Below are 15,332 nucleotides of genomic sequence, written 5' to 3'. Positions count from 1 at the left end.
GAGGTGGATGTAGGATATGTAAGTTCTCCGTCAACTGTGCTTTCTTTTGCATTTGATCCCGGCAGAGGATTCCCCACAGCGAACATGTATCCAGTGCATTTACTTAAGTTCAGTTTTTGGGTACCTGAATATTTCCATTTTATGCTATTTTATATTTTCTACTTCACAACATTTCAGAGGGAAATATTGTACTTTTCTCTCCACTACATTTATCTGACAGATATTGTCCCTTGTTACCCTTTACAGATTCAGATTAATACAAAATATCACTAATATACAACATCAGTTAACTAATAAATTATGATGTATAGATTACACTACCCAACAGCGGCAACCTTAGTGATGTAACTGATTAATGCATCAAAAATTAGAATCCAATTACACACTATGTGTCATCTGAAAAGGGTCATTCTGCATAATCACATTTTAAACTAAGCTTAATACATCATATTGTATTATGGACTGAAAATCCTCACACGAATTCTTCTTCAGGTGTTCATTTTTCAAAACAAGCGTAAATGTCTGTAAGACAAGCAATGTCAACAAGAAGGTTTTAGTCAGAAGTGGGCCATCGGTGAGTTTGGACAGCCACAGAGGGAGGTTCTACCTACACGGAACATCATGAATAAAGATCATGTCCGGAGACATGTACTCAGACTCAAGAGTTGAGAAGCACTCCTCTGTTCCACGGGGATAAGGTGTAACTAAATCGAGCGAGTCACTGAGGCATTTACCATTACTGTGCTCTTGCATACCAGGCCTGCAATCTGAAGACAGAGCGAAGGCAGGCCATTAACATCGACTTTGTTACTTAGTGCACCTGCTGCAAAGATCAGATGACCAGCATGAAAGCCAGCAGAGACGTGGAATGTGATCAACTAGGGTTTCTGTCATGTTGTTGAACATTTAGGTACATGTTGTCTCCTTGTGTTGCATACAGCTGTGCCATAAACCTTTATAAAGAGAATCCTTTGCTGAAAAGCTCATGGACACAATTAGCAAACAGAACTGGGATCGTTGTGCAGTATGTGCTAAGTCTATATTAACAATTTATTTACAGGAGGAGAGTTCCAGCCAGCTGTATAACAGAGACACTGCTGAGAAAGAAATAAGCTACGTAAGTTGTTATAGTTTGGTGATGAAATCCTAACTTAAATGTCTAATTAAAAAGTCATATTACATAAAAAAGGTTTATGAACAACAAAGCCTAAAAACACTTCTGTCTTGTAGCAGAGACCTGGAGGGGACGCTGCGGTGGATGAAGGATCTGGGATGTAGCAGAGATGTAGCACAAGACGACAATGCTGTTGATAGGTCAAGGTCAACTAGCAATACAGTGTACTGTTAATATGAAATATAAAGTATAATCAACCGGGTGAACCACTGAACAAGGGATTTCTCCAATTAAGATGATTTGTTTCAAGGATTGATTTGCATGCACACTCTAGTTTAAATATTAAGAAAAGTGATAGCAATTTTGTATTTGTTGCCTCCAGTTATTATTGTTTTAAGGATAAGTTCAACCAAAGAATGAAAGTTCAGTCATTGTCTACACACTTATAGTGCTGATGAAAAGTTAGGTTTAGCTTCAGTTCACTGAACATTTTTGGAATTTCACGGAAAAACAGCATTGCAGCGCTCTCCGAAATAACTGAAGAAGATGGGTATGTAAAAAAAAAGAAAAGACAAAAACAAAAAAGTGAAATTGGCTTCATACAGCTTGTCCGGTGTGATCCAAGTCACTGGAAGCCCTGAGATCCCGAACTGATTTGTAAAGATGTTATTTACACCCTAAACAGACTATTGGGTTCATGTAGCCACTTCAGATGAGGTAGCTCACCAGCTACAGTGAGGATTTCAGCTAAAAACGGTGTGGATAATTACTTTTCAGATCAGTTTAGGATCTTCAGGGCTTCTGAAGACTTTGGTTATGCTGGACAAACTGCATGGAGCCATTTCAATGTATATTTGAGTTGTTTTTTTTACATTTTTAAAACAAGTCCTCATCTACTTCAGTTGATTGGGACAATGCTGGAACGCTGCTTTGCTGTGAAGTTCCAGACTTTCCACACTGGGTTGAGTAAATTACGACTCAATTTCCATTTTTGGATGAACTTATCCTTTAAGGTTAGTAGTTGATACTGAAACTTGGTACATCTCAGTAACTGTGACTTGTTAGTGAATCAGAAATAGAAAAAAGTTAGGTGTGTTAAAAATAGAACTGAAGGTATCATATATAACCACATAAAAGTATATTTTCTGATTTTCTCGATAGACTTCGTTGCACATCACATTAGATTAAATATATGTGATAGTGAAGATTTTTTTTTAAATGTGCAAACTAACCATTGTCAACGTGGAGCTTTGGATGAACATTTTTTATAAATGTACATTATGTCCATATTTGTTCATTTTGTCTCATTTTGCAGCAAATGACGGATACAGACAGGTGACAAAATAAAGGAAAACAACTGTTACATTAGGTGTTTTAGAAATTGTGCTACCACAAGCCACCCGAACAGCTTCAACGATTTCAGATGCTCCAGGTTTTCTGAAATGAGGATGAACACGTTTTTCCATATGATGTTCTCGCATTTGTTTTTGTGTTTTGGCATGATTTTGGTGTGTAGCTTTCTGTCCAAAATCTCCCGTGGGTGTTACTTTGGGTTGAGATGTTGTAACTATGGAGGTTGTTTTTAATTCATTATGTATGTTGTGGAGCATGTTTATCCACTCAGATACCCACAAATGGACATCTTACGGGATAAAATCCTTTACTGTGTAAAAGCAACTGTCAAAGTTATTGTAAGTATCCACAGAAATTGAGGGGCTGCTGCCTCTTTCCTGAAAAAACACAACTCATATCCCATATTAATCACCTGTGTCAAACAATGTCTAGCTAATGCTGTCACAGGGTGCGTGCAAAGTTGGGTCTTTTACATTTTTTCCGAGTCTTGTGAACAAACCTGTGTGTTAGTTATTTGTTTTTTGTTCCAATAGGGTCAGGGTTAGGGTCAGTCCATCCACTAGAACAATCCAGGGAATTAGCACTAGTTCCCTTAACCCACTGACTAATCCTTCAGTGCAGCTCATTGACCGACAGGAATATACAGTTTGTGCCTGACCTGGAGCCTGCAGAATTAAGATCAAATAATTGTGAAGGCTGGATGTTTAGAGAAACAAAGAAAGTCATTGTCCTCTGTGTAACTCGTTTCTATTTATGTCAGCCTGCTAAGAGGCAAGTATTTCACATTTAAAGATCTATAGAAAAAAAAACCTCAAATCACTTACAAACCCATACGTTTCTCCAGTCAGTTAAAGTTGTTAAAATACTCTTCTAACTTTAATAAAGGTATATGTAGAGTTTTCTCAGAGGTCACATGCTGATCACGGGCTTTGGTGGTTGCTTTCTCTTCACATGTCTGCTGGACAGATGACCAATGGAATGAATGAAGGGTGAAAACAGATATGAGGTGTCACTCTTCTGTTTAAATGGCTAGTGTGATATCTTGCCATCGTGTTTAAGCATAGTTTCAAGTATGAGCTCCCTTTAATGTTATAATTTCATGTTATGCGTTAATAATTGCCGCTATTCACAGGAGGCGACAGGCTACTGCATCTTTAAAGTTACATTCAGGTAATCCTCGGAAATTCACCAATTCACCCCTCAAGTAATAAGAGCTTCCAACTATAATAAGAAAAAAAAAACACACATAATATAAGCCAAAGTTACACATTGCTGAGTTAATTCTCTTTCGAAATAAAGTAGCAGGGACCCGCTTTTTGTAGTGTGACATGTTTACAAGGGCTGTTTGCTTTACAATTTTGGTGTTAGACATCATAAACTAAAAGTTATTATAAAGTCTACGCCATATTAATAGCAATAATCCCATGATGGTATAAGAAAAAGAACGGGAAAGAAAATGGCTCAATTTTCTGTTTTTATTTAGTACAATTATTAATCTGGAGTTGCATACGTATGACATTTCCTACTTTCCGACAGTACCGGAAGGCAGCATAAAACAGACAGCACTAACTGTTACGGCTTGACACTTTAGCTTCAGCCCACACACAAGCAACGGCGGCGGTGTCTTTCAAAGAATTTTCAAATCACAATGTAAGTCTACTTTGTCTCTACTTAACGTTTTTAAAAGTCAAATGTTACTTGCTCGAACTTGACAAACACGCCGGCCTTCCGGGTAATTTTGTGAAACAGGATCACAGAGAAAAGCAACGCCCAAAACTTTGCTGCTAGCATGCAACAAGTGCTAGGACGGTAGTTTTCAACCCTAAGCTAAGCTAACCTTAGCTGTCGCAGTGTTACACTAGAGTTTGGGAACTTTGTTCAGCACAAACTATGTCAACGGTCTTATGCCAGTTAAGTTGGCAATTAATGGAAACAAAACATACATTGTATGCTTGTATGACATCTAGAGTCACAACTGCGTTAATATTAACAATGAGCAATTAGCTGTAACGTTATGCTAGTTCACAAGCTAGGCTTTTTCTCCTGGTCCGAGCTTTCTGTTTGGTTGAACTAACTACTATTTACGTGGTAAAAGCTGGAAATAGGTCGTGGGGTAATGAGTTAACTAATCGGAAATCAGGTAGTGACAACATTACAATTTAGGACAGGAAATGCATCGATGACTAATCTACCTGTTGTTGGTAACATAAGTCAATACTATAGATAATAAGGTGATTAAAATGGTGTAGCTGACTAGGATTGAATGATGTTTTATTTTTATATTCTCTGTTTATCGAGCTTTGGTCACGTTATAATATGAATATTGGGCCAGATAAATCTATTTCTATGAAAACCCATTGTTTTCCTATTTCCATGAACCTCCCCCATCCCCTCATCTCCTCCTCCCATCCTTCCCCTACTCACCACCCTGCACAGGAAGTCTATCTAAGCAAAATGACTGTAAAGCAAAATGTACGAGAGAAAATCAAGAACCTTGATGTTTCATAGTTGTTTTGCAGCCCTGATGGGATCTGCACATAATTTCCATAAAACATTCACACAGAATGGGTCTCAGCCCAGAATAGACCCCATTAACCTTTGGTGTGGATCTGGATAAATGTACGCATCCAGGACATTTTTCCCACTCCCTGTAACATTGCAAAAGGCCGTTTATTGACATTTATATTAATTTCACAGGGCGTAATACAGGGATCTTGATGAAAAATAAGCTGAATTTAAGTGGTTGGTATCTCTGAGTAAAATTTGATGTAGTTCCTATAAATAATCGGAATCTACCAGATTAAATAATGTTTTTGTATAGGGTAGCTATTTTTCAGTCTGTATATTTAGCGAATACGGATAGCAACCGGCAACTACCAAGTAAAGCTGAGATGATGTGGATTCAGAAAGGTATCAACAGTGATGAGGCTTGATTCAATTAAAGGCAAGTGTTGGGACTTGGTGGAGGTATGCGCTCTACTGACTGCCATTCTATTTAGGGATTGTCATTCAACATGAGTTGAAGTGTTTGACATTGCAAGCTCAGCCATATGTGATGCAGTCAGCTAACCGTTTAGTGTGAGTCACAGCACATGACACGAGATCTTAACTGTCTGATTTGGTATGCTTTACAGTATTTTTTTTTTTACGTTTACACTACAGTCAATAGACTGCAAGTATTCATATATCCCTATTGGAAGTTATTAACAAGTAGTAATTGATGCAGTATATCGGATAATAGTGGGAAGACGATATTTTAATTCCTATTCCACTGCTATAGTCCTGTTTTGTTAAGTCACAGTTTGGATGTTGATATGGTGTGAAGAATGGAGGTATGACATTTGGCATGCGTAAAGCCACATGGGCCCATTCATTATGTATTTTCATGAACAAAATAAACTAAAACATCAACTAGAAACTAACTCGCTCCATAATACATTCTCACGTGCAATTAATGTGACTTTGGACTTAATTTTACTTCTGTGAACACGTCTTACAGCTTTGGGTTTATGAGAACTTTACGCAACAAATTAAGTCTTGCTGTATTTACAGTGAAAAGGACATGTTCCAAAAAGCCACAGACTTGATTTTGAAAGGAGATATCCAAACATATCTTCATTAAAAACATAGTGACCTTGCTGTTGCCTCAAGAATCTCCTCGGAAGAATCATCAGTGGACCAAAGTGGCTGTCAGTAGGCCTTTTACACAGCAGACATTTATGTCATAAATTAACACTGCAGTCCATTTATGAAGGCCAGTTTCAGGTCCCCATTAATTGTGCAACGAGGATTCGCCTGGCATCACTCACTGGGGCACTTACAAGGAATGGAGTCATTGTTCATGCTAATAACACCTGAGCTTTTGGTGTCTGTTGTGTAAAAAGTCAAAGGAAAGCAAAGGTACATCTATATGATGCAAGTGCAAAAGTCAGGCAGCAGGAGTTACCAACCCAAGATGTTGATTGACAGGAAATTAATTAACCATTTTGAGGATGTAAATTATTTATTAGATATTAATCAAGTTAATAAATTAGATATTTTTTATGTGGAAGAGCAAAGATTCCCAGGCCTCAGACACTTTCACGTGAATTTCTTCAGTTTTTCCTTCATCTTTGAAAAGAGTAAACTCACTATCATTAGGTTTTGGACATTGGTTTTATAAGTAGACATTTGTAGATGTCACACTATTCCCTCAGATTCTGTAAACCAAACAGTTCATTAAGATTGAGAGACCAATTGGTAGATTGATAGATCAATTTTGGAAATTATTAAATACAACCCTAATGTTGTTTGAAACTTAAAAGTATTTTCTTCTTGTCCAATTGGGCGAGCAAGTCAGAGTTCTTCTTGCCCCTGTAATGTTTTCTGTAGTGCAGCAGGAAAGACTGACTGTGTGCTTGTTTGCTTTGCATCAGTCGTGATGTAGAGCTGAAGTGCTTGCTGCCACATACTAGAACCTTAATGTCTGGACCTGCAGTTCCAGCCTAAACTGTGCCACCAAAACTAGAGAGCACTATTAACAGCAACAATTAAACACAGCTGCAGGTACAGACGAGAAGGTGTGCTATTTACAGTAAAGTATTAGCACTATATTTTTGTACGTCACCTGCATGACATGTGTGATATCTGCAGTTGTTTTTGATAGGTGCCATTTTGTGTGTTTTTTTGTTGATTTTCATTTTACATTCACATCAACTTTAAGCTCAAATAAAATGGCTTATAGAAATGGAAAATAATTTTGCCACCAAAACCTCTGAGGGATACTAAAAACTCAACAGCAGAATATAAATAGAACTTGTGGCTGTAAACTTGAACCTGTATTGTCTTCATGGAGTGTTAGGTTTGGTTTGGCATGTCATGGATTGTTTTTGGCCAGGAAATGTAGTACGCTAGGCACAAGTCCAGCACGCATCAGTGCAATCTGGAGAGAGTTGACTGCGATGTGTTCCTGTGTTGACATTCTAGACAACTGGAATGTGAGTTTGTTGTATCTCACTCCAAGACTTATGCTGTATTAAAAGAGAGACACCAGCCATAGTCAGCTCTGAAATGCTGACAGGATAATACACTCTGGCTGTGATGTTTGCACACTCTCTCAGCCACTCTGCTGTGTGGCAAGTCACAGCCAGGTTTCAGGATCAACTGGCTGTTGGTCAAATAGGTTTGTTGATTCTGTTATGCTACAGATTACAGCTGGTTTGTTCACATATTGATAAAAAGCCAAACTCTGACAGAATGCTTCTCTCATATTTTATGTGTTTCTTTAGTTTATTGCTTATTGAAAACTTTTCTAGCCCAATTAGGGCTTGGATTTGTACATTCACAGGGATTTTGGAGAAAGTACAGGAAGTACTGAGGTTGAAAATACGGAAATGCGTCCTTTGTTGCAGCTGCACTCTGCTTCCTCATCCATCACTATCAACTCACCATTATGTTTTGCAAACAAATACACAATATGTCTACATTTTTTCTTATTGGTGTAATGTTATGTAAAGGTCCTCTTTCTGTGGTACCAGGAGAAATAAGAGGGAGGCTGTGTGTGTGGGTTTGGATCTGTCAACAGTGCCCTGGTCAGAAGGTCAGCGTAGTCGTAGTTGAGAGGATTATTTAGTTTGTCAGCCTTGTGAGAGTTGGTGCATAGAGTCTGCAGTTAAATGTGAAAAGAGCAGTTTGCATAGCTCGGTGCCTTTTTTTTGGGGGGGGGGACTTTTTTTTTTTATCTCTCATATTTGTTCCAATCCTTGATTAGCTGGGAATCAGATTTTTTTGTTGAGTATGTATGAAAATGGCAAAATAAAGTTAATTCTTGTCCTCCACTAGCATTGTCATTTGTAGCTTTGTTTGTCACAAGGGATGATCAGGGACATTTTGAACATGGAAAATGTTTTGTTAGTTTTGTGTTGGCATTTTAGTGTGTGTGGGTGTGCCCACTTGTGGTGGAAGAGGAAAAGGAGTGATCGATCTCCGGCCATTTTGGCTCGCCTTTAAATCTGGGCTTAGTATCAGTACATGTTGTAAACTTCCACTGAGTCACAATAAATCCTGTATAATCCCCTTCAATTCAGTGGAAACACCTTTAACCTCCTCCCAATTGCAATAATCTATTCTTTTCTTCTGTGAGACGAGTGTGGTCAATGCAGAGCAATGCCTTCTCAAGTCAGAGGGTGGCAGTAGCAACCTAACTACTGTAACAACAAAAAAAATCAGTTTCCATGGTTTATGCCTGTGTCATTGTTCAGAGCAGTCTTCACAAGTTATTATGAAAGAACAAACTTTAGGAAATAACAATTTAGAGTCATGCTTGCAGTTTGAGATGGGCTGGGTGCTTTTAATGTTTAACTTGTACAGCTGTTCATTATCTGTTAGTTTACCTGTTAGTTATCCATGAATTTCAGCTATCAATTGTCAATTATTTGACTGATATGAAACATTTGTATGAAGCCCTACAGTGAATCTCATGGCATCATCATCTAGTGTACTCATACTTTATAATTTACTTCCATTGTCATATTACACTTCTCAGTTGTCAAATGCTTATTTCTTGGCATCTTACTTCAGTCATAACATTAAATGACAAATTATGGAAAGTAAAAACACACCAATGTGCTTAATGAATGCCATTGTTTGTTTGGAGAGGGACAAAATAGAGCATGAGTGTAAGATCAATATTTACTTAAAACACACTTCAGGAATACCCAACCTTTTCCCCTCCCCATATTTAACATAATTATTCCCTGCAGTAGAAGGTAATGTCAGTATGATAGTCTATCTGTATGAGCAGTCAATCCAAATTTCTTAATTCAATTTCTCCAGACAGTTCAGAAAAGTACAACATTTTCACATTATGTCCAAGTGTCTGCATTGGAGTGAAAGAAAACCCCAACACGAATCCCACTATCCCTCCCGACAACCCATTTCAGATGCAGTCACAGTAAACAACAAAATTGTTACATAGTAGCATATAGCAACGTAAGTGAATAATTACAGTACTCTAAGACATAATAGAGTAAAATATTACAATAAGGAAGAAAATAAGCAAAGATGGGGGAGGGGTTCCTTTCTCTTTCCAACTTTTAAGAAGCGTCCTCAGCATCATCAGGAATAACAGTAAGACGATTGCTAATATGAGCCATAAGCAGTCAGTCTTTGAGTAGGTTCAGTTTCTGATGTTTTATTCTGATTTAGTTTAAGATTTTCTTGTAATTACAAGGGCCTCCCAATCCCTCAAATTAGGCGTTGTGCCATGTAGCAAACATTTACTTGTCACGCAGAGACAACTTTTCTTGCCTGAAATACCTCAAGATGTCTTTGAAAACAATTTCTCACATTTTGTTATGTAATGATTTAATGGCCCAAAATGACCTGATTCTGTTTCAAGGGAGGTTGAAATACTAAATTAATTTACTGCCTTAGACTCTAATGTTTTACTGTATATATTTGTACTGGAGTAACAAAATTAGACTACTACCATACATTACCCTCTGCTGCCTGCTTTTACAGATACTCTACGTCTTGTAAACATTTTCACTGAGGGAAACAGGATTATATTTCGCAGACTAAGTATTTGACTGCATTTTCAGCTGCAGTGTTTCTTTAGATTAACTTGTAAAGTCAAAGTTGTGTAATCATTCATTATTTATTATTATATTTTTTTGCTCTGCTTGTGATAAGAATGAATTATTGAAATTTGGTTAGCCATTTGGCTTATCGCCAACTGTCGTCATGGATTAGGTCAATTTCAGGTGCAGATTGAGTGACATGGTATACAAAACACATTTTTGTGAAATCTCACAGAGCTAACATCTACGCACACATTTCATCATTTCAACAGGTCAGCACTCCCTCCAGAAGGATCTGGCGCAGCGCCAGGCAACAGGCGCCTGCAGCAGACCCAGGCCCAGGTGGATGAGGTATGATATGTCTCTGATTACTAACCTACGGGTCCAGTCAAAACCCCAAACACTGGTTGATGTTTATGATAATCCTAATGTATCTATGATCTACCATCAGGACAAGTTCTTGATTTCAGTTGTATTATTTTTTAAGAAACCTAACACATGAGAGACCTTTTAAGTCTGCCCCACTTCAAAGTCAGTTATCGTTTTTTATTTATAAAGTCACTAGTGTCTTACAATTCTTCATCTCTAAATCATGCAATCTAGGAAAGGTATAACTTTATAAAAATACTAGAGGCAATACTACTTGGTCTACTCTTCCCACTGTACTAAATACTTTACTTACTCTCACCTAGCCCACTCTTATCTTTGACCTCCAGTGGCTCCCACCTCTCTCTGTCTGCAGCCACTCTGTATGACTCCTTTCCTCCTTGACGTCTGTCTCTAGCAGAGGCTTGCGTAACCCTTGGCAGCAGTGTCATGAATCACCGCAATGTGGAATCAGTAGCTCTACCTCCACATGTCCGCTCACATGCCGGAGAGCGTTCAGTGAAGATCACTTCTTTTCTCCAATTTTAAGGGATTATATTCAAAACCATGTCAGTGAGGCCACATGGAACAAATGGCTGCCAAATCTCGCTCCCACTTTGGTTTCATTCTTAATCTCCTTAACTGTTCTCCCCCTCTCCTTCTCAGTTCTGGCCTCCTTGATGTTAGCCCCTCCTACACAGAACTTTAACCTAAGTGTGTCACACAAAGCCTGTGATTGGCTGTCAGAAGTTTATATAATCACAAGGGTTACGTAAGGCAGGCATGGGCCTACACTCTCCTCCCCACCCTGCCGCTCTGTGTGAGAGGAGGGGCATAAGTGAGGTTTGTGGATCAGTGGAACATATGGGTTATGTGTATTCTGTCATACTGCGAGTGCACACATGCGCGCCTGTTGGCGAACTCTGTTAAGCAGAAGTGTGGTTATAATTTGTTTTCACCGTGAAAGGTGTGATGTTCCTTGATTGGTGGTTTTGATTGGTAACATCGTAAGAGGTTAGATACAACTGAAAGCATGGATGTCATCATTAAATCAGTAACTACAGCAATTAAACCAATTGTTTGGTCTTTACTTTTTGTGTAGGTGGTGGATATTATGCGCGTTAATGTGGACAAAGTGCTGGAACGTGACCAGAAATTGTCTGAGCTGGATGACCGAGCAGATGCACTGCAGGCTGGAGCCTCCCAGTTCGAAACCAGTGCTGCTAAGCTGAAAAGGAAGTACTGGTGGAAGAACTGCAAGGTGCCTAAACACATATCAGTCCCTGCTCCCCTAAAAAATGCAAACACACCCTTTTTACCTATTGTAAATGAAATTGCTCTAACGGATCTTAAATGATCATACTATAAGTCTTTAATTTGGACGCTTGTTTGACTATGCAACATACATTATTTTACATTAGACATTTATCACTTACAAGAATGTATCATCACAACACAAGAGCAATCTTACACATAAATTATCCATCTGTAAATATCTAGCTTTATTTATTTTCCTTTTGCACAATAGCATGTTAGTTACAGCCCCCACATGCTATACATCTTTAACAAATACATATTGAAGTTAGAATATAATAACATTTAAAAAAAATCATGATTCTGGTTGAGGTGTGTGGCACTGAATTTGTTGTACCTTTACCCCTTGCAGATGTGGGCCATCCTGATAGCTGTCATTGTGATCATCATCATCATCATTGTCAGTGAGTATCGAGCCTTAGGTCAGAGAAGATTGTCATTGACAGTTCTGACAGTATTGTTGCAGTTGCATCACAAAGACCCCTATGTTCCTCCTCAAAGCCCAAATATCAAGTGTAACCTTGTTTCCTTGATCTAAATAGCTCCCTCATTCTTCATTCACAGTTTGGAGTTACTCGTAAAACAGAAACATGTAATGGAGGAGGAGTAGGGGAAACGATGAAGAAGAGGAGAGGAGCAACGTGCACAATGAATGTCTCAGAGGAAGACGTCACATGATTTACTTGGCTACTGAGCTCCACAACGTTTTTCCCCTACTGTATGGGGGTCTTCATTCCTTATCCTGGTTTGCTCTGTGTGTCTGTGTGTGTGTTTTTGCACGTGTGACATAGTAAAGAAATGTGATAATACCAGAGTTTTACCCAGCCTTACTACACTTAACTTGTTTTTGTGTGCCAAACCACCTGCCAAAGATTAAAGAACCATACCTACAGAAACTGGTTCAAAAAGTCAAGCCAATCTAAGACCTATAAAAAGTGTAAGTGCATCATCTTTGACTGTAAAACACACCCACACACACATACTCCAACATCAGGACTAGAAATGAAACATTTTGTTGTAAACTCTCTTCAACTTATATTTGCTTTTTTATGTTTTATTAATAGCCATTGATTTTGTGTGCCACTTTAAGAGAAGTGCCTTTAAAGGTATGCTGTTCTGCAGTTTAGATCATAGGTTCTCAAAGTTTAGCCTATGGGCCAATGGCAGCCCTCAGAAAGATGACATGACATGCAATCCATTATAGTTTTATCATCTGTCAACTTCTATACTTTCACTTTCAGTAGGCCACACTTAAATACACTACTCAGAGGTTGAGGAGAAACAAACCTCAGGGGATTCCAATCCTATACTGAATGCGGGCCTCAATCATTTGCTGGCTCCCTGAACTGGCTCACTGTCCCCAAAACTCTGAGAACCCATGGTCTAGATTGTAACAGTCACCCTGCATATCATAAAGAGATACCCCTTTCCAACACATACACATTTATTTTCTTTCCTCATTTTAAAATAATTTGCCGGTCTGTCATTTTAAGAATGGTTAAAGTTGACCAGGGAATGATGGGATTTGATGCCTTGTTTTATTTATGCACATGGTTGATTGCTAATTCAGTTCTCTGTGTAAGACATTTGATTTTGGATTAAACAAAGTTTTCATTGATTTGAATTTCATTGATCGCCCAACAACAAAAAGCTAACCAAGAACACACTATTGAACAACTGATCATACCTGTCCTTATCCATCTTTCTTTCATGTAGGACTTAAAGTAGGAGTTTAGATAAGTGTCTGAATGCTAAGACCAACAGCCTCACAGCTGGAGTAACTGCCACAAAGTTTTATTAAAAAAGTGCTACACTGGGTTAAAAGTGGTGAATTGTCTCAATCACGTCTCAAGGATGTGCTGTAAAATTTGCCTTGTGAAATATTCAAGTACAACAAAGTAAGAAAGTAATATTAGACAGATGCCTTAATGGTTTCTCCAATGGAGAACAGCCAAAACACAGCCTCGCCTTGTTGATCTTATATACCAGCTAGTGAAAGAGTTGTGCCTTCTGAATGCTCCAGCTGTCATAACATATACTGTGCTGCTTGCTTAATCAGCTGAGCTTATTAACCTTTAATGAAGTTCTCTGTTTTGACACACTTGTATCCAATCTGATAGCTGGTAGTAAGAAGATAAGTGCTTCTGAAGTGTGATATTTTAGTTATTTTCTAACTAACTCTTGCAATCTCTTTTGTAGAAATAACCTTCAGGAGACTGTATAGTATCTTCTGTCTAGGTGCTCACTGCTGAGTGTTTTAGTACAGAGAAAAACTTTGTCAGGCAATGACAGTGTGATATATTTATACCATCACTGGATGATTGTATTCCTGGCTGTTGCTTCCATCCTATTAAAATAAATGTATTTTAATGAGACGAACAATTTGGGATTACTTTCTGTATTATTTCCCTCTGTCTGGAATTTTATTACCACAAGAAGACCTGTTGATATTTTTCAGTGGTTTTAAAGTTAATGGGCCAAACATGATACTATGGTAATTGAATTTAACCTTAACACAAGTATCTGCTGTATACATGTTGTGGTATGTATCCCTTAAAGAAATTGTGTAATCATTTTCAAAGGCCTCTATTAAAGCTTTTTACTGGCCTGGCTTTTATCATAGAGGCATGGAACTGTCATCATCCTCCCATCTACTCCTCAAAGTTGAGACCCAGTATTTTCATCTGTGAATTTCTCATGTCTCCCTATTGGTAATCTGCTCTTTGGCCTTAAATGACTTTTGCTTGAATAAAACTGATGTAAAAAACCCATCTGATTTTCTTTTTCAGCCTGATCTGTCACAGAATACATTTGAAGATCATGCTTTTCAAAAGCAGTTTAGGGACAACAAAGCGTCCGTGATTCTTGAAAAAAAACCATGTGGATTTTCCACGCTGATGAGCCGCTCACAGGCTGTCACCAGACTGTCACTGACACCAGAAAGGTTGCAAGGTGAATAATTGTCAGCAGAAACTTTCTATAGAGAAAAAGGGCTATGGTGGTCTATTATTACACACCATCACACACCACACCAGCTGTTTACCTCAGCAGCTTTCTCCCTGAACCTTTAATCTATTTATTTACCAACCTCATGAGACTCAGTGCCAACAATCTTCCCTCATTACCTCATTTTGAGGACATAGTTCCCTCAACTTTGCTATTGTTGTCATTATCGTAACAAATTACACATCAGTACCTCTTCTTGACTCAGGCCTGGATTAACCTTCTAGGTGGAACTAGGGCCAAATTGAGATGTGGGCCCGCCCCACTCCTGGACAAAACTACCACAAATCCTATATGGTGAACCAAACCAGATTTTGAAAACAAAAAAAGCCTCCAGGCAAATCATGGCTGCAACTAAGATTTGTTTTCAAACAGTCTGTCAACCTCTAGTTTGTTTTATGTATACATCTAAATTGTTTTCTGTCAAACCAATGATAAATCCAAAGTTACTAAGTTAATCATCACAGGCAAAGTCTTGATAGACAATAATGACATTTGATAAAATCCAAAATATCAAAATAATTTAAAATCAAAGCTTCCTACGAAAGCTGACAAGACGTTTTAACTGCATTAGCGGGATCATATGGCGGCTGTGTTCATTCATAAGCAGTAGAGGCTGGATG

The 15,332-nt window shown here is 38.3% G+C and overlaps 1 protein-coding gene across 1 annotated transcript; it reads left to right on the top strand.

Moving 5' to 3' along the window:
* Window positions 1-3,993: 3,993 nt before the first annotated feature.
* vamp3 (vesicle-associated membrane protein 3 (cellubrevin)) lies at window positions 3,994-14,477 on the top strand. The gene is made up of 5 exons (XM_030420775.1): window positions 3,994-4,117; window positions 10,299-10,377; window positions 11,495-11,653; window positions 12,059-12,110; window positions 12,271-14,477. Coding segments are annotated over exons 1-5 (309 nt in total). The 5' UTR covers window positions 3,994-4,115; the 3' UTR covers window positions 12,288-14,477.
* The last annotated feature ends 855 nt before the right edge of the window (window positions 14,478-15,332 follow it).

This window comes from Sparus aurata, chromosome 6 (assembly GCF_900880675.1).
Source record: "Sparus aurata chromosome 6, fSpaAur1.1, whole genome shotgun sequence".
NCBI lineage: Eukaryota > Metazoa > Chordata > Actinopteri > Spariformes > Sparidae > Sparus > Sparus aurata.
The sequence above is the reverse complement of the archived record's forward strand: the minus strand, read 5'-3'. Positions and strand labels throughout refer to the sequence as shown.